We start from the raw sequence: 20284 nt of genomic DNA, 5'->3' as shown, positions 1-20284 counted from the left end.
CCCCAAGGCACCTGGTGGGCCACTGCGAGTAGCAGAGAGCTGGACTAGATGGACTTTGGTCTGATCCAGCTGGCTTGTTCTTAAGTTGGCTGCGTCTTGACGACACTTTACCCATACACACCCCAGATTGCAGTGGGACTTTTTAAAGCCATGGGTCCCCAACCTTTTTGAGCCTGTGGGGCACCTTTGGAATCCTGCTACAGTGCAGCTGCTACCGAAGGCGGAGCTAACCACGGAATGGCTGCTGCAGCTTATTTTCATTGGCACGGTGAAGATCCTTGCGTTGCGGTGGCAGCTGCTGCTCAAGCAATCTTTTCAAACACTGGCACAACTAAGCAAATGCCCAGCGGCCTTGCTGGTGAGGAGCCGCATTTGGCCTGCCCAATGTCTAAAAACCCGTAACAGGCACCAGGAACAGGAAATGGGTTATCAGCTTCCATGGTGCCCACAAGCGCCACATTTGGGAACTCTTGTTTTAAGCTTTCACATGACCTATAGAATGAAGGCTTTCACAGCTGGATTCAACTGGTTCTGGTGGGTTTTACAGGCTGCGTGGCCGTGGCCTGGCCGATCTTGTTCCTAACGTTTCGCCTGCATCTGTGGCTGGCATCTTCAGAGGTGTATCACAGAGGTCTATCAAGATCCACCAGACCTTGGCCACATAGCACAGAAAACCCACCACAACCAGAGATATATATAACCTTTCACGTTTCCCCCCGGCCATAGTTTTTTTTTCTCCCAAACTAGCTCTGTTGCAATCTTTCCTGAAAGATCAGACTCAGCTGGTTGGTCACTATGGTGCAGGTTTCCAAACCTTCCTCCTATGTCTGGCACCATTTTCCTCTGTATCTTACACCTGCCATCCCTACTACTGTTTTTTTTCTAAAGCTCAGCATGGGACTGGGGGGCAGGCGCCAAGGGAAGACTATGGAGAATCCCCTCGTATTTGACCCTCCGTCATTGCTGTGGCAATAATAGCACGCAGGGATTCCCACCCGCACCCTCGGGGTTGGAAGCAGCTTTGACACCAAAGTTTGTGTCAGAATCGTAAAATGAACCCATGAACACGAGCTTACCAAAGAGGTGCATCAACCTTTCCCTCGAGCGAACAGAAATGAAGGTCGTGATTCCACTTTTTGTTTCTGGGCTCTGTGTCATTTCCGTTTATTTATTTTTTGAAACAGGCTAGTCTCTACTTAGGAGCTGCGTGGTGTAGCAGTTAAGTGCTTGCACTGCCACTCACACGGTCAGGAGTTCGAGCCCCCTGTGGGTCAGATATCCTGCCAGCTGGCTCATAGTCAACTCAGCCAGCCATCCATTTCTTCGTCGGTGAATGAGTACCTAGCACATAGCTAGGGGGTAAAGAATAGCTGGGGAAAGCAATGGCAAACTACCCCACAAAAGAGGCTTGCCTACGAAATCACTGCTTGCAGTGGTACCCCAGGGTCAGACACGACTGAAGGGGAAACTTTACCTTTAGTCTCTACTTACTTTAGAGAAGAAACATGGGCATCTTTTGTAATTAATAAGTTTTTATTGAGCAAGGTGTCAGGAGGGAGAACGTGACAGCCAACCTTTGCACAGACACAATTTGAGAACACAGAACAAAAAGACATGTCAGTTTACTAAGCCACAGTTCCCGGTTTTTGTTTTTAAAGAGAAGCTTAAGCTAAGAGTTTTAAGACCATTTATCACTTGTGCCCATTTATTCAGGAATACGTCCCAGTGAAATTGAGGCTTTGGGACTTGGAAAGCCAACACTGAGAATAATACCCGACGGCTACAATCGAGGGCATTCTTACATAGAAGTAAAACCCATTTGATTGAAGTGGGACTTGCTTCTGAGTAAACCAGCACACAGAATCGGGTTTTTGGAATGTGTCTCAAAAGATAAGCATTTAATTTTCTCCAAAGCTTTTTGAAAAGCTCCTTGGCACCAAGATCCAACATTTTCCTCTTTTTACCCATAACCTGGCAAGAGTGGGGAAAAAAGGGTCCAAGGCAATTTCAAAAAGAAAGATTAGAGGCACAACTTTAAATCAAAACGGGTCTTGAAAAAATTCACAGGTCGTTTCGCATTTGGGGCCCCACCCAGGATGTGGAAACTTGGAACAAGTTCTGCTGAACGCTCGATCCCTTTTGACTACACAAAACAGATAAGGGGCGCAGCATTAAGAGAATTGCAACAGAAAGCAAGAATCAAAGCTGCAATTGACGGCACGAGTCCCATCATGTTCAGAGTGAGTTTTACTTCTGAGTAGACCTGCTCAAGTTTGCACTGTAAACTGCATTGACCCTGTGTGCTGTCGGATCTGATCCCTGTGTGCTCTCTTACCTATCCTTGCAGCCAAAAAGAAAAAAAAATGTTCACAGTTATGGTTCTGAAGCTTTGCTGTAAGAATAGTTCACAGGGGCATCTAGAGGGGATGACACATTGAGAACAGTTTTATCAACTCTACTGCTAGCTCACCCATGCCTCTCCCTAGCGCAGTGGTTCTCAACCTGTGGGTCGGGACCCCTTTGGGGGCGGTAGAATCGACCCTTCAAGACTCTCTGCATCAGTGTTCTCCATCTGTAAAATGGATAAATGTTAGGGTTGGGGGCCACCACAACATGAGGAACTGTATTAAAGGGTTGCGGCATTGGTTGAGAACCACGGTCCTAGCGGGAACTGTCAAGCTTCCACTGCTAGTTGCCTAGAGGGCAGCTTTCCTCAACCTAGGGCCGTGGTGGCGAACCTTTGGCACTCCAGATGTTATGGACTACAATTCCCATCAGCCCCTTCCAGCATGGCCAATTGACCATGCTGGCAGGGGCTGATGGGAATTGTAGTCCATAACATCTGGAGTGCCAAAGGTTCGCCACCACTGACCTAGGAAATCTAGACTTGTTGCTATTTGTAGTCCTGGACTGCGGATACTTTTCAGTTGCCTCTTGGGGTGAGTCAGTATTTGTCTGTTCCTTGCGTGTTGGAGAGATTAAAAAGAGTGAGATGCCAAGGCTGCAGGCCTCCGCACCCTTACGCTTGGACGTTGGTAGGACTTACTTCTGGGCAAACGTGCATAAGAGCCAGTCACCCTTCAGGTAAGCTTGACTTCACCCATTGCACAAAGAGTAATGGTGGACAAGAACAAATGGATTCCCCTCCCCCTTTATAACAAGAGAAAGCTTGATTGCCAATGGAGCAGCAGTGATGGTAACATCTGGGGCATAGCCAGTGGTGGTCAGATGTTCAGCCCCACTGTGATCTTACACCCAAGAGGAAGCTGGGATCTGGGAGAGATGCAGCCCCTCAACCTCTGGTGCATGAACTTTAGTCGGACTTATAACAGTGACACACGTCCACCAAAAAGTTCCCTCTGATTTCCCAGTGCAAAGAACCGCAGCACAGGCAGGAGGGAATTCTGAAATACCACACATCTAATGCCACCGATCAGTTCACACAGGGTAAACATGAGGCCCGTTTCAAAGGCACACAGCCGAGAAAGTAGCCCAGAATCCTCTGCGCATACAAGGGGTTCCTGAGCAGAGCAGTCTGTGTAGAAATGGCTCCCCCTGAAAACAGAACATTTTAAGAATTGCTTGTTCAAAATGTGTTCACATAGAACAGTGGTGGCGAACCTTTGGCACTCCAGATGTTATGGACTACAATTCCCATCAGCCCCTGACAGCATGGCCAATTGGCAGGGGCTGATGGGAATTGTAGTCCATAACATCTGGAGTGCCAAAGGTTCGCCACCACGGACATAGAAGCTATGCCCACGGCTGGCTGGATCCCTTCGCTCTGGACTCACACCAGCAAATGAAGGTACCCATTTCTGCATGTCTGTAAACCTGTTGTTCCCTTTGGAGTGAGATCAGCCATTATCACACAGCTTACGGGAATTGGGGGAGCTAGCTACATTCATCCGGTCTACATGTGGGTCTCTAAAGGGTCAAGCAAAACCAAATCCTTCCAGCCCTCCCTACCTGGGTCAAAGATTGAGAGTTTATCTAGAACATGATTTCAGAAACATTGAAAGGACTATCTTGGGAATAATCACAGACAAAGAGTTCTCACCAGCTTTGCCTGCGACAAAGAAACGAGCAGGCAAAGTTCAGTTAAAGGCACAACGGCATCCCAGCGGAGGATTTGGTTTTTGGTTTTGTTTAACATTCCTGGATGTTTGGTCAACCCCTAGTTTTTGGGCAGATCAAAACCAAGGCACATATCGCTTTCTCTGTAGAGAAGAGACAGGGGACAGAAACAGAAAGACTGTACTTGTAAATTACATCTGGCATCTCGGAGAAAGGTGAGGAAAGAGAGGAAAGGTGAGAGGTAAGAGAGGAAAGGTGTTTCTCCACCCTTCCCTGCTTGCCTCCATCCCATTTCTCCTAGAGGCTTTTCAGCTTGACTACAGTAGGGGAGGCACTTTGGACAAAGGCACTTAAGAGGGGTTCTTCACATTGTATGCAATAACAGCTCAGTTAGATAGCACATCGGCGGATTCGGACACAAGCTTTCCATCCCGGGTCTCGATCTTCTTGATAACGATGGCCTTTGACTTGGTGGTGATGGAGCTCTCCAGAGGAGAAGAACTGGTGGAGTACCCACCACTCGAGTAGGAGGAGTTGTATCCACCCCCGTAGCTACTGAAGCCACTCGAAAGGCTACCTGGAAAAGCGAAAGCAGACAGAAGTTACGGATTTTTGATAGATAAAGTACATATTTCCCAATGATTAAAATGGGAGGCTCAGTTAACTGTTCTCTGCTGGGCTGGAGGACATCTTGTGGGTGGTTCCCACTGTCCCATCGGGGAGACAGGAAATAACTTTTTTCCTCTTCCTGTTGGGTGTGGGACCACCCCCTTTCAGTTTTGTTCCTGCCTCCACGGGGGGGGGGGCAGATCATGGATTACTTCCAGCTAACTCTTCTATGTAAAACATTAAGCAAGAAAAGCCCTGCTGAATCAGACCAGTTATCTGTGTGGTCTGACAGCTTTTCCACCTGGCGAGGGACATTTTATTGATCCTCCCCCCCCCCCATACACACACACACTCTTCAGACTTCCAGTTGACCCTCCACACTGCCTACACTTGATCCTCAAGAGTACAACTGTATTTATCTGTCATGGGGACCCAAAGCATCTTGCAACATTGTTCCCTTCTCCTCCATTCTGTCCTCAAAATGACAACCCGGTAAGATAAGTTATCGTCAGAGAGTCCAACTACCCCTTCGTCACCCATCTATGGTAGAAATGGGATTCAAACCTCAGACTCCCAGATCCTTAGTCTAATACTCTTAACTATTAGACCACACTGGCTCCACATGTAGTAAAAGTCATATGTTTTCATACAAACGGATGTACTCATTTTCTTTTACGTGTTTGGAACTCTGATCATTTCCAGTCTAGACAAAGCACAGTCACCTGCCTGAGAATCAATCCAGCTTGTCAATCAAACATCCCCTACACCTGTTCGCATTTTCACACTATCCCTCCTGGCAAGGCTCTTGAAATTTCAACAGGTACAAAGAAGTTCAACAGATGCAGCCTGGACATACAGATAAAGGAAGCACTGGGGCTCCTGGATTTCTGCCTGGTGCTAATATTAAAGGCAAAGGAATCCACCGGGGGGCAGGGGACGGGGGGAGGGGGAATCTGTTCAGCTTAACTGTGACTCAGTAAAGGCCATCTGAATCCCTGGGCCCAGGACTGGTGCTATCTTTCTCCCGACAAAGGGCAAACGTTCTTAAAAGGGCACACGTTCTTAAAAGGGCAAAATCTTCCTTACCGGAATAGCCTGTTGTTTTGGTCTGGATGCTCAGGTTCCGCATCCCTGTTTCCAGCCTGCCGGGGACAAAACAAAACAGCATGAAGTAATAAGTAATATGGAGAAGTGCCAAAAACATAGAGCAAAGCTAGCCTGCGGGGAGCAGTTCATCAATAGAAGTTGTATATTTACCAGAGCATTCAGAAACAAACCCATAGTTGGGGGGTAGTTAATTTCTGGAGACCTGCAATGTTAACAGGCAGAAACCTAAAAAATCTCCCTCCCAGGTAGGAACAGTGCTACAAATGGAGGACTCCTCAGAAGACTCTGTTTTCCCATTGCTGCCCATGCAGAAGGGGTCAAATTCTACTTGGCACACAACAGATCCCAGGTTCAAGCCTCAACATCTCTCAGTAACAATGACCATGCAGTAGTAGGTGATGGGGAAAGATCTCAGCGTGAGCTCTCAGCTACACAACTAAATAACCTGACTCAATGAAGAAGGCAGCCTAGGTCTGTGGTGGCGAACCTTTGGCACTCCAGATGTTATGGACTACAATTCCCATCAGCCCCTGCCAGCATGGCCAATTGTAGGGGCTGATGGGAATTGTAGTCCATAACATCTGGAGTGCCAAAGGTTCGCCATCACTGGCCTAGGTGAACACACAATGCATTGCATGAACAGGCGTGAAGTTGCCATATTCTGAAACAAACCACTCGTCTATCAAGGCCAGTAGCGTTTACACCAGGGGTAGGGAACCTGTGGCTCTCCAGATGTTCAGGAACTACAATTTTCATCAGCCCCTTTCAGCATGGCCAATTGGCCATGCTGAAAGGGGCTGATGGGAATTGTAGTTCCTGAACATCTGGAGAGCCGCAGGTTCCCTACCCCTGGTTTACACAGAGCAGCAGCCGCCCTGCAGGGTCCTAGGCTGAGATCTTTCACATCATCTACTGCCTGGTCCTCTTTAACTGGGGGTGGCAGGGATTGAACAGGGACTCTTTAGTTTGGAGAGGAGGCGGCTGAGGGGGGATATGATTGAAGTCTATAAAATTATGCATGGGGTAGAAAATGTTGACAGAGAGAATTTTTTCTCTCTTTCTCACAATACTAGAACCAGGGGGCATTCATTGAAAATGCTGGGGGGGAAGAATTAGGACTAATAAAAGGAAACACTTCTTCACGCAACGTGTGATTGGTGTTTGGAATATGCTGCCACAGGAGGTGGTGATGGCCACTAACCTGGATAGCTTTAAAAGGGGCTTGGACAGATTTATGGAGGAGAAGTCGATTTATGGCTACCAATCTTGATCCTCCTTGATCTGAGATTGCAAATGCCTTAACAGACCAGGTGCTTGGGAGCAACAGCCGCAGAAGGCCATTGCTTTCACCTCCTGCACGTGAGCTCCCAAAGGCACCTGGTGGGCCACTGCGAGTAGCAGAGAGCTGGACTAGATGGACTCTGGTCTGATCCAGCTGGCTTGTTCTTATGTTCTTATGTACCTGGGATCTCCTGCATGTCAAACAGAGGCTCTTTAGCTGGGCCCGTGTATACTTCTGTGGGGAAAGGCGTAGGTAAACCAGCAGTTCCTCCGCCTGCGGGAGCCCCACCTGCACACAGCAGGATTGTCACCCAGGTGCACACGTCCTAACATTAACATTGGCTTTGGGCCAGGTCAAATTATTCCTGAATAAGTCACAAATGAAGATCAGCTGCAAAGCTCACGCACTTCATTGCTTTGAGTAAAACTGAACTGTGAGGATAGCAGAGGGTTCCCATTTGCCCACTTATAGCAGGTTGACTGGGGAGCAAAATTAAAAAGAAAAATAGGCCTCCTCTACCCTCAGGAAGGTCTGGCCATAGAGTTCCTGGTGACTCCTAGAGCTACCCTTGTCACTTCCAGGGAGGCTGTTCCCCCCCCCCCCCAACCCTTCTGCTAGTTGCCACTGCCTGACAACTACAGGTTAGTAGGCCATGCAACAGAATTTGCCCATCTCCTCCTCTGACTGCACAACCCCGCACCAAAAGGATGACCACAGCTTTACAAACTGCACAAAGAGCAATAAAGGAAGACTGCCCTAGGAAGGAGAGAAGTTGACGAAAATTTTCTACCGCTGGTGAAAAACTAGCATTGGACCTAACCAGTATTTTGGGCAGTCGTGTCCACAATTTCCCTCAGGACAAATGAGAGGCAGTGATGGTCACAGGTTCCCAGGACAACTGGGGCACGTGCCAGCGGCGCGGTGCATCGATGCTGGCTGGTACCCACCTGCTCTCCTCTCCTTCCAGCAGCTTCCTGTAGGTGGCGATCTCGATGTCCAGGGCCAGCTTGACATTCATGAGTTCCTGGTACTCCCTCAGCTGGCGAGCCATGTCCTGCTTGGCCTTCTGGAGGGCAGTCTCCAACTCCGCTAGTTTGGCACTAGCATCCCTGACCGCCATCTCCCCACGCTCCTCAGCCTCAGCAATGGCATTTTCCATGTTAGAACGCTGAGCGAGGAGGGGAAGGGAAAAAAGAAAAGATGTGGGTTGATGGTTTGCTATCCAGGACTAAAAAGGGGAAATTTGCAAGAGCTTAGAATTGCACATCAATTTGGGATGAGGATTCTTCCAGCCTTGGGGCTGCTGGGGGCCTGTTCTGGGCTTTTGGAGGGGTGTCTTTTCCTTCCTGCTACAGCTCTCATTCATGGATTTTGTACAGCCTGCCCATGCCTTCTTCCCCCATCAGTTTGCTTGCTTGGACACCCTCCAAAGCAGAGGTCTTCAAACTATGGCCCTCCAGATGTTCAGGAACTACAATTCCCATCAGCCTCTGCCAGCATGGCCAAGTAGCAGGGCTGATGGGAATTGTAGTTCCTGAACATCTGGAGGGCCATAGTTTGAAGACCCCTGCTCCAAAGGCTCTGGCTTCCTGCTGTAGCTTCACACAGTGGCAAGAGGGCTTATGAGCAGGCAGGTAAGGAAACACACATGGATAGGTGGTGGCCACAGGTCCTGGAGAACTGGGTTTGATTCCCCACTCCTCCACCTGAGTGACAGAGGCTTCTCTGGTGAGCCAGATGTGTTTCCGCACTCCTACATTCCCGCTGGGTGACCTTGGGCTAGTCACAGTTCTTCTGAACTCTCTCAGCCTCACCTACCTCACAAGGTGTCTCTTGTGGGGAGAGGAAGGAAAAGGAGCTTGTAGGCCACCTTGAGTCTGCTTACAGGAGAGAAAGGTGGGGTATAAATCCAAACTCTTCTTCTTCTACCATTCACCCTGGCAGCTGGCAGGGAACTAATGGCAATTTAACACCAATGGGGGGAGGCCTAGAAGTGGTTACATCACTTCTGGTGTGGACCAATAGAAGCTGTCTTTACCATAGAGTTTTTGCCCAAATACCAGAGCATCCTACATTGCTAGCAAAATCACTGCCACTCCTGGATAGGAATCCCCCTTCTGCTGGTAAGTGCCTCAGTCAAAAAGCTGACTGGCAGCAAGGGGTGGTTACTGGGCGGCAAGAGCAAAGGCCCTGGAAGTTGCCTCACCTCAGGGTACACAGATACTGGCTCTAGAGCTGCCACAAGGGCAAGGACTCCCAATGCCCACAGAGCAGGGCTGGGAGCAGCAGCACATTAGATAATTTCCCTTCCCCCCACTCCCACCCCCTCAGTTCCTTCTGGTATTTTGCCATTTAGAGAATTCTGCAAAATGACGTGTCTCTTGATGATTGCATATCATCAACCAGTCGCAACCCCGACTCTGACGTTTGAATGGCCTTTTGCTTTCTCACCTGGCCTTTCAGACTCTCAATTTCTGCCTGTATCCGGGAAATCACCCTGTTGAGATCGTTGATTTCGTTCTTGGTGCTGCGCAGGTCATCTCCATGCCTGCCTGCCGCGGTCTGGAGCTCTTCGTACTGCAGGGAGAAGAGAAAGGAGACTAAAGCTGTGCGTCGTTTGTTCTGAATGAAAGGAAAGGCAGGAATCCGCAGTGCTGGTGAGGAGCTGACTGGCAGCTCAAGCCAGAAACTGGGGAACCCCCGGGAATGAACAGGGGAATCCTCTGCAGTCACTTCTTCACAGTTGCCATTATTAGTTTGCTACATAAATTACTGGTTTGTTATGCATTAGGAAGCAACCATCCCCATAAGTCTGAAGGAGTGGACAGGGGGCGAGAGTGCACAGTGTGGGTACGTAAAGTGCCATCAAGTTGCAGTCAACTTACGGCAGACACACAGGATTTTCAAGGCAAGAGACAGCAGAGATGGTTTGCCGTTGCTGGAATTTCCCTTGTAGTCTCCCAACCAAGTACTAACCAGGACCAATCCTGCTTGGAGTCTGGGATCGGATAAGATCAGGCTAGCCTGGGCCATCCAGGGCAGGACAGAGTAGAGAGACCTGGGTTCAAATCACACTCAGTCAGGAATTCCACTACATGGATTGTCACACTCTCCCTTTCCCCTAATTTATCTCAGGTCCGGGCTAAGTATGGCAGATGCTGAAATGGAAAAATAGACTGGATGGACTATGGTATTAAAAGACACTCCATCCAGGAGCAGAATTTTAGCTCATGAAGTCGTTTGGCCCCCATTAATGATACCCTGTTTCCCCTAATATAAGACATCCCTGAAAAATAAGACATAGTAGAGGTTTTGCTGAAGTGCGAAATATAAGGCATTCCCTGAAAGTAAGACATAGCAAAGAATTTTAGCTCATGAAGTCGTTTGGCCCCCATTAATGATACCCTGTTTCCCCTAATATAAGACATCCCTGAAAAATAAGACATAGTAGAGGTTTTGCTGAAGTGCGAAATATAAGGCATTCCCTGAAAGTAAGACATAGCAAAGAATTTTAGCTCATGAAGTCGTTTGGCCCCCATTAATGATACCCTGTTTCCCCTAATATAAGACATCCCTGAAAAATAAGACATAGTAGAGGTTTTGCTGAAGTGCGAAATATAAGGCATTCCCTGAAAGTAAGACATAGCAAAGTTTTTGTTTGGAAGCATGCCCGACCAACAGAACACAGAAAAATAAGACATCCCCTGAAAATAAGACATAGCGCATCTTGGGGAGCAAAAATTAATATAAGACACTGTCTTATATTTGGGGAAACACGGTAGGAGGGCCACCATTATCAATCTGCTATCACCTGGACCAGTACCATTTGCCGCAAGCAGCACGGACAAAACTAGGAGGAATATGTACGGAGCCAGTATATCTTTTGAGTAAAACTAAACAAAAAAGAAATTGAAATTTAATTTCCTCACCAGTAAAATGACAAAATATTCAGAACACAAGGCAATAATTATCAGGGAGGTTGGGCCTACACTTTAAAGTAACCACCCAGCACCACCCCGAATCCCAACCTTGCCCCTACATTAATAATTGCCACTAAATGGAAAAGAAGCATTCATGCAGACAGGTGAGCTTATAACCGTCTATGCTAATTTTTAATGTGCAGTTTTTCTGTCAGCAAGCACTTGCACGCACGTACACCGACCAAAGTGGTACAGTCACCTCAGAATCCTACCATCTCCAAGCATAGCACGTGCGGGCCAGATTTTAGAAGGGCTGTTTCCTTTCCAAATGTCCAGGAGGAAAGAGGATGGATGTGTTAAGAAATGAGTTAAGAACACAGTGTGTTAAGAAATGAACATCGAATTTCCTTTTTAATTTTTGCACAAATAAGGCAATAAGTGCGGAGGGATGGTGGCGTGGTACAACCCGATCTCAGGAGCTAAGCTGGGATGGTACATGGAAGAGAAACCACCAAGGAAGTCTCTACAGAGAAGAAGAGGATGAAGAAGAAAAGGAAGAGGAGGAAGAGGAGGAGGAGTAGTTTGGATTCATACCCCACTTTTCTCTCCTGTAAGGAGACTCAAAGGGGCTTACAAACTCCTTTCCCTTCACCCCCAACAAACACCCTGTGAGATGGGTGGGGCCGAGAGAGCTCCAAAGAACTGTGACTAGCCCAAGGTCACCCAGCTGGCATGTGTTGGAAGCTAATCTGGTTCCCCAGATAAGGCTCCACAGCTCAAGTGGCAGAGCGGGGAATCAAACCTGGTTCTCCAGATTAGAGTGCACCTGCTCTTAGCCGCTACACCACACTGGAAGGCAATGGAAAACTATCTTTGCTTCTCACTTGCCTGGAAAGCGCTTTTCCAGGGTCTCCATAAGTCTGCTGTAACTTGACAGCACTGTACACACACCCACAGTGCAATAAGTAATTTGCCACATGATGTTGTGGTGTGGAGAAGGAGACAAGCTATCTCTCCTTGAAATCAGCATAGCCAGACTCATGCTGGGTGGCCTCGGGCAAACCATTACCTCTCCGACCCACCCTCCTTCTGTCAGAATACAAGGAAGACGGTTGCAAAAAAAAAATTATGGAGAGGATAATATATGGAAAATCATGGAGATGATAACTGATGGAGTGCTTTAGAAATGCTAAATGGGATTATATGCATGGCAGTAGCCCAACAGTAATGGGTAGACATGCTGTCCTTTCAAATACCATTTGCCTTCCAAACTTTCTCTGCAGCCACAGGGGTTAGAAACTTTTCAATCCTCCTTAGATTTAAAACGAAATCTCTCAGTTTGAAACCTTTTTGATGCAGGAGAATACGAGGCAACATGACTCCCTGATGGCACATCGTACCACATATCTCTGCACGCCAATGGCCCATTTGGCACCAGTGCTTGACTATCGGCCCCCTCCATTCAGAGAATGTACTCCTGGTGGCCCCCGCCTTTTGGAACAGCCTGTCAGAAGAGGTGCGGAGGGTCTCCATCACTACTAGCATTGAAAGAAGCCTGTGAGCTCCGCCTTCATTCAAAGGGTAGTGGTGTAGTGGTTAAAAGTAGGTGGAGTCTAATCTGGAGAACTGGGTTTGATTCCCTACTCCTCCACCTGAGTGGCAGAGGCTTATCTGGTGAACCAAATGTGTTTCTCCACTCCTACATTCCTGCCGGGTAACCTTCTGAACTCTCTCAGCCCCACCTACCTCACCAGGTGTCTGTTGTGGGGAGAGGAAGGGGAAGGAATTTGTAAGCCACTCTGAGTCTCCTTACAAGAGAGAAAGGTGGGATATAAATCCAAACTCTTCTTCTTCTTCTATATGGGCCAGTAAGTCGGTGATGTACATTTTTGTGATTGTTGGATTTTATTCTGTTACAATGGAGGGCATGCAATCATGCAATTCCTTTGACAGAACAGTCTTTTTGTTTGTGGAACAGGAAGAAGAAGAAGAGTTTGGATTTATATCCCCCCTTTCTCCCCTGCAGGAGACTCAAAGGGGCTGACAATCTCCTTGCCCTTCCCCCCTCACAACAAACACCCTGTGAGGTGGGTGGGGCTGAGAGAGCTCCGAGAAGCTGTGACTAGCCCAAGGCCACCCAGCTGGCGTGTGTGAGAGTGTACAGGCTAATCTGGATTCCCCAGATAAGCCTCCACAGCTCAGGCGGCAGAGCGGGGAATCAAACCCGGTTCCTCCAGATCAGAGTGCACCTGCTCTTAGCCATTGCTCTTATCCACTACGCCACTGCGATCCCCTCCAAGTCCTGCCTTTCACCTCTACTACCCAGGTCAGGACAGTCACGATGGGCCCTTGGTCTGTCCCCAGCCTGGAAGAGCTTTCTGTCGAACGAGACCCATGCCCTGCAGGACCTGGCGGAATTCTGCAGAACCTGCAATACGGAGACCTTTCGCGAGGCCAATAGCGGAGGCAGCATCAGTTATATCTTGCTGGTCTCCCTACCTCTACCTCTAGTTCTGTGGCTGCCAATTTTGGTCTTTTGTTTCTTTTTTTCCCTTTTTCTCCTTCCCTCCTTCTCTGGCTGGCCCCATCGGGGTTTTAAACATCTTTTCAGGGCGCCAGGGGATCTAAAGTTAGAATTTTAATGTTGGTTTTAATCATTATTGATGTATATTTATTGCTGAGTTATAATGTGAGCCACCCTGAACCTCACCTTGAAAGCGAAAGGGCAGGTTAGAAATCTAATCATAAATTAATAACAGTAAATTAGGCTGTGAGTTGGCTCGAGCTTTCTGAAAAAGCAGCGTTGATTAAACTTTCAGGTCAATACGGGTGATCAGTTAATTCCCAAACATTTCTCCCATGCATGCTTTCAGTTCATCGCTAAAGTTACTTAGAGCCAGTGTGGTGTAGTGGTTAAGAGCAGGGGCACTCTAATCTGGGAAACCGGGTTTGATTCCCCGCTGTGCCACTTGAGCTGTGGAGTCTTATCTGGTGAACTAGATTAGCTTGTGCACTCCCAACACAGCTGGGTGACGTTGGGCAAGTCACAGTTCTTCGGAGCTCTTTCAGCTCCACCTACCTCACAGGGTGTTTGTTGTGAGGGGGGAAGGGAAAGGAGATTGTAAGTCCCTTTGAGTCTCCTTACAGGAGAGAAAGGGGGGATATAAATCAAAAACTCTTCTCTCTCTCTCCTACAGCCTGCATGCCAATGCACAGGCTCCACTGGATGATGGATGATTTATCTCGCTGCTGAGGCAGATACATTTGTCGACTGCCTTCTTTTGAATTAAACATGAGTGCCCTGCAGCTTCCAGGAATCCAGGCGATGGCATCCCTCTCACAATCAAACATAGAAAAGAAAGAGCCCCCATTTGACATCCGCACTTGAGAGAGTCCGCCAGAGAGCAGACAGCTAATTTAACGCATTGTCTGAGCTGGGAACCAGGAAGTCCTTGATTCGAATCTCACTTTCGCCTGGAGCAAACCACTCTCTCTGTCTCGTTCCTCCATTCATTTTGAAATATTTTTAGGCAGGGCAAGAGAGCGCTCCAAGTCGGACAGGTTACACCCTGGCGACAGTCCTGACTTAGCAGGACAGAAGAGCGTGCCTTTTATCAAAACAGAAGAGAAAGGATGGTTTAAAACTCAGCCCAGGAACATCAGCACATCCATAGAAGGCAAGAGAGACAGTTGTGTGCTTTTAACTCCCATTACTGCTGAGCGAGGTATTAGTTGCAGTTACTTAGTTACTTAGCATCAAAGGAAAGTGTATTATCCCTACTCAGACTTAGTTTATTAAGGTTAGTATTGTCTACTCTGACTGGCAGCAGCTCTCCAGGGTCTCAGCTAAAGGACTTTCCTGCCACTTACAACCTGAGCCTTTTAACTGGAAATGTGGGGGATTGAACCTGGGAACTTCAGCAAGCAACGCAGGCACGCTTCGACTGAACTGCAGCTTGATAATGAACACAAGAACCTGCCTTGGACCATTCATACACCCAGGTCAGGACAGATTTATGGAGAAGTCAATCTATGGCTACCAATCTTGATCCTCTTTGATCTGAGATTGCAAATGCCTTAACAGTCCAGGTGCTCGGGAGCAATAGCCGCAGATGGCCATTGCTTTCACATCCTGCATGTGAGCTCCCAAAGGCACCTGGTGGGCCACTGCGAGTAGCAGAGAGCTGGACTAGATGGACTCTGGTCTGATCCAGCTGGCTTGTTCTTATGTTCTTATGTCAGTCTCATCACTCTGGCGGGCAGCAACTCTCCTAATAATAAACACCAGAGCCCGTATTGCCTTACAGCCCCACAACAAAAGGTGTTATTTAAAATAAACGATAACATCAAACATTTCTTTGGTAGGGTTGAGGAACTTAAACAAAACAAAAAGAACAGAAGTACTTGTTGTCATTCAGATGGTTCGCTTAAACTCTCAAATGGTCCTATGACCAACAGTGGGTTCCTGCCTGGAAGCTTCCTAGGGTCACCCTAATTTTTATATTTTCTGTAGCCCTGACAGGGTTTTGGGCCCAGACTCCTTTTCTGGAGTCTCCCTCACTCCAACTCTCCCCAGAGAAACTGACCGGCAGCAACTCTCAACATCCTCCACCCTGGACCGGGGTGGATTCTAATCTGGAGAACTAGGTTTGATTCCCCATTCCTCCACCTGAGTGGCAGAGGCTTGTCTGGTGAACCAGATGTTTTTGAACTCCGACATTCCTGCTGGGTGACCTTGGGCTAGTCACAGTTCTTTGGAACTCTCTCAGCCCCACCTACCTCACAAGGTGTCTGTTGTGGGGAGAGGAAGGGAAAAGAGCTTGTGAGTCTCCTTACAGGAGAGAAAGGTGGGATAGCAATCCAAGCTCCTCTTCTCTTCTTAACCAGAGATGCCCGGGACTGAACTTGGAACCTTCTGCATGCAAAGCAGATGCTCTACCACTGAGCTACATCACCGCCTGACCACTAGGCATATAAGCAGAGCTGAATGGGTGGCAGAAACACTCAGATCAATCCAGCTACTTCATCCATTTAAAAACGGCAAAGAGTCCCAGCTGTAGTTGGCACTGTAGCATTGGAGGAGGAGGAGGAGGGATTCTTCCTCTCCCCCATGGCATTTTCTGGATCTAAAATGGTCAGGGGGTGTTATTCGTCCCGGGGGGGGGGGCGGTTTGCACATGTACTACAGATGCACTGAGTGGAGCTGTTCTGGGTCAGGAAAATAATGCAGGATGGGGAAAGTTGGAAGCCCCTCCTTCCCGCCCACCATGGGAATTGGGTTGTTCTGGCACTTCCAAATGCACCGCAAACCCCCCCCCCCCCCCCCCCTGGGCCAGGAATTTGGAAGGAACATCCTGCTATTAGCATCCGTGGCAATGACAGAGGAGGTGTAATGTATCGTTCCAGGAGGAGAACTTTCGGCTAAATATAAAGAGGAGCTTCTTAATGGTTAGCCCAGTCTGACTATGAAGTCAGTTCCTTGGGTGGGGGTGGGGGGTGTTCTTACTGAGGGTCTTCAAACAAAGGATGGGAAACCGTTTCTTGGGGATGGGGTAATGACCTCAAAAACACCTTGGCAGTTCCAGGAGGAGCAGCAGTGGTGCAGTGGTTAAGAGCAGGTGCCCTCTAATCTGGAGAACCGGGTTTGATTCCCCGCTCTGCCACTTGAGCTGTGGAGGCTTATCTGGGGAATTCAGATTAGCCTGTGCACTCCCACACACGCCAGCTGGGTGACCTTTGGCTAGTCACAGTTCTTCTGAGCTCTCTCAGCCCCACCTACCTCACAGGGTGTTTGTTGTGAGGGGGGGAAGGGAAAGCCCCTTTGAGTCGCCTTACAGGAGAGAAAGGGGGGATATATAACTGCAACTCTTCTTCTTTAAGCTGGGAACAGGAAGCAAGCTCACCTTGGTCTGGTACATGCTCTCTGCCTCAGCCCGGCTCCTGGAGGCAATGTCTTCATACTGTGCTTTGACCTCAGCGATGATGCCATCCAGGTCCAAGCTACGGTTGTTGTCCATAGAGAGAACCACAGAGGTGTCGTTGATCTGAGACTGCATCACACGCAGTTCCTGCAAGGAGAGAAATATTTCACAATGTGGAGCTGGGGGGGGGGGGTGGTGGTGGTTAACAAATCTGGAGCACTAAAGCGGAGTTTCACAATCATCTCGCTCCAATTTGGTACTGTAGGACAATATGTATCCAACAGATGAAGACCCAGACCCCCGCGATGCTTTCATGATCAGCTCTTTTCAAAGTAACGTTTTGCCTTTACAAATGCTTTGCCTCTAAACCAAGCAGCTTTAATGCCACCGACAGCTAAAGCAAACTGAGCCAGATTGAAGCCAAGTTCACTAGATTGAAACTGAATTTGCTAGACGAAAGCTGAGTTGGCAAGACTGAAGCCAAGTTCACTAGATCACAGCTGAGTTTGCCAGAATGAAGTCTGGCATGCAAAGCACAAAGGTTAAGAAGTGCCATCCTGGAAGAAGGATCTTCTGTTAAGCTGAGATTTACCGCACGCTCCAAGCCCATGAATATAACCCTGATAGCCTTGAAGGAAAAACTAAAATGCAACTGACTGGGTTCACAGCCTTGAATTTTCACGGCCCACTCGGCATGTTAGAAACTAATTCCTCGCTGCAAACAGAAAGGAAGGACCCGCTGCTTCACCAAGCACTGTGGTTGGGCTTTCCCAAGCAGGTAAAGAGGAATAATTTAGAAGGGCGGCTCCTGTCTGGTGAAAGAAAAACGCCTACCTCATCATACATCTGCCTCAAGAAGTTGATCTCATCTGTCAGGCATTCCAAGCGCGTTTCCAGTTCGATCTTGTTCATGTAAGCTTCGTCCACATCCTATGGGGGCAAGAATGACAAGCCGCCATTATAGTCAACGTCCTCCCCAGCCTAGCTGATTACAAGCCAGAACATTCCACTGGCTTTTCATTCACCTTTTTCAAGAGGACGAACTCATTTTCCTTCTCAGTCCGATGGTTGATTTCCTCCTCGTACCTGCCAGGCAGAGAGAGACAGAATTGGAGTAAGTTATAGGCATACAGTCAAAAAAGTGATGGATGAATTGGAACCAGGGCAATACCATTTTTGCAGAAATACTGAGAAACGGTGATGCATTTGAGCATGCGCTGACTGCCCACCTGTTTACACATACTCCCTAAGTAACTACCAGTAGCTTTCCCACTTCGTAGGTTGGTCATTTACTTTATTTTTTTAATTTATTTTATTTATACCTTCAACTTATAGGCCACCCTCCCCCGAAGGGCTCAGGGCGGCGAACAACATGAAAATCTACTAATATACTATAATAATTTAAAACAACATTAAAACCCAAGAACAATACCCAGTAAAACAATAATAGGAACCATATCAGACAGATGGCAATAACCCTCCCCTTAACTGAGCCCACCAGAGGTAAGAACCCACTCTGCCCGGCTGGCCAAATGCCTGACGGAACAGGTCTGTTTTACAGGTCCATTTGAGCCTTAGGGACCGAACATTTTCAAGGGTCAAAGTTCCCTTTGTCAGATATGTATTTACTTTGCCAGATTCTAATTTACTTCATTTATATCCCACCTTTCTCCTCAAAGGAGACCCAAAGCACAATCTTCTCTCCTTCATGTTATGCTCACAACAACTCTGTGAGGTAGGTTAAGTTGGGAGGGTCTGACTCAGTGGCATGGCACCCAGGGGGCGGGGGCGTCTTGCACAAGGCACATGCTGGTGTGGCAGGGGTGGATGGGGGCATGGCAGGGGCGCAGGGCACACACACGCCCCGGGCACAGTTCCCCCTCGCTATGGCTCTGGTCTGATTAGCCTAAGATCACCCAGAAGGTTCCACAGCAGTATTTGAACCTGGGTCTCAAAGGTGCTCTAACTGCTATACCACACTGGCTGTCACGCTAGTTAAAAGGAAGGGCTTCCAGGCAAGACTCCTGAAAGGGGCTGATCCCAAAAAAATTGTGCAGTCAAGTCACAGCTGAATTACAGCAAACCCTGTAAGGTTTTCAAGGCAAGAGACATTCATAAGAACATAAGAACAAGCCAGCTGGATCAGACCAGAGTCCATCTAGTCCAGCTCTCTGCTACTCGCAGTGGCCCACCAGGTTCCCCCCCCACCCCCCCCCCCCCCCACCCCCCCCCCCCCCCACCCCCCCCCCCCCCCACCCCCCCCCCCCCCCACCCCCCCCCCCCCCCACCCCCCCCCCCCCCCACCCCCCCCCCCCCCCACCCCCCCCCCCCCCCACCCCCCCCCCCCCCCACCCCCCCCCCCCCCCACCCCCCCCCCCCCCCACCCCCCCCCCCCCCCACCCCCCCCCCCCCCCACCCCCCCCCCCCCCCACCCCCCCCCCCCCCCACCCCCCCCCCCCCCCACCCCCCCCCCCCCCCACCCCCCCCCCCCCCCACCCCCCCCCCCCCCCACCCCCCCCCCCCCCCACCCCCCCCCCCCCCCACCCCCCCCCCCCCCCACCCCCCCCCCCCCCCACCCCCCCCCCCCCCCACCCCCCCCCCCCCCCACCCCCCCCCCCCCCCACCCCCCCCCCCCCCCACCCCCCCCCCCCCCCACCCCCCCCCCCCCCCACCCCCCCCCCCCCCCACCCCCCCCCCCCCCCACCCCCCCCCCCCCCCACCCCCCCCCCCCCCCACCCCCCCCCCCCCCCACCCCCCCCCCCCCCCACCCCCCCCCCCCCCCACCCCCCCCCCCCCCCACCCCCCCCCCCCCCCACCCCCCCCCCCCCCCACCCCCCCCCCCCCCCACCCCCCCCCCCCCCCACCCCCCCCCCCCCCCACCCCCCCCCCCCCCCACCCCCCCCCCCCCCCACCCCCCCCCCCCCCCACCCCCCCCCCCCCCCACCCCCCCCCCCCCCCACCCCCCCCCCCCCCCACCCCCCCCCCCCCCCACCCCCCCCCCCCCCCACCCCCCCCCCCCCCCACCCCCCCCCCCCCCCACCCCCCCCCCCCCCCACCCCCCCCCCCCCCCACCCCCCCCCCCCCCCACCCCCCCCCCCCCCCACCCCCCCCCCCCCCCACCCCCCCCCCCCCCCACCCCCCCCCCCCCCCACCCCCCCCCCCCCCCACCCCCCCCCCCCCCCACCCCCCCCCCCCCCCACCCCCCCCCCCCCCCACCCCCCCCCCCCCCCACCCCCCCCCCCCCCCACCCCCCCCCCCCCCCACCCCCCCCCCCCCCCACCCCCCCCCCCCCCCACCCCCCCCCCCCCCCACCCCCCCCCCCCCCCACCCCCCCCCCCCCCCACCCCCCCCCCCCCCCACCCCCCCCC

General features: G+C 50.8%; 2 protein-coding genes across 3 annotated transcripts in view; both read right to left on the bottom strand.

Annotated features, from left to right (window-relative positions):
• The window catches only part of NCKAP1L (NCK associated protein 1 like), a 640546-nt gene that overhangs the window by 511003 nt on the left and 109259 nt on the right, over positions 1-20284 (bottom strand). The window lies entirely within an intron of this gene.
• LOC125428073 (keratin, type II cytoskeletal 8-like) lies at positions 1515-17998 on the bottom strand. Of its 2 annotated transcripts, none has more exons than XM_048487674.1 (8): positions 17942-17998; positions 17751-17846; positions 16899-17063; positions 9527-9652; positions 8023-8243; positions 5773-5828; positions 2873-4654; positions 1515-2738 (listed from the first exon to the last, which is right to left on the bottom strand). In XM_048487674.1, exons 2-7 carry the CDS (start codon positions 17826-17828, stop codon positions 4464-4466), a joined length of 837 nt encoding a protein of 278 aa, XP_048343631.1. In that variant the 5' UTR covers positions 17829-17846; positions 17942-17998; the 3' UTR covers positions 1515-2738; positions 2873-4463. The 2 variants fall into 2 exon arrangements, with proteins under 2 accessions (XP_048343631.1, XP_048343632.1); XM_048487675.1 differs by having other exon boundaries at positions 1515-2718.

Source organism: Sphaerodactylus townsendi, linkage group LG03 (assembly GCF_021028975.2).
Source record: "Sphaerodactylus townsendi isolate TG3544 linkage group LG03, MPM_Stown_v2.3, whole genome shotgun sequence".
NCBI lineage: Eukaryota > Metazoa > Chordata > Lepidosauria > Squamata > Sphaerodactylidae > Sphaerodactylus > Sphaerodactylus townsendi.
Note: the sequence above shows the minus strand (reverse complement) of the source record. Positions and strands in the feature narration are given on the sequence as shown.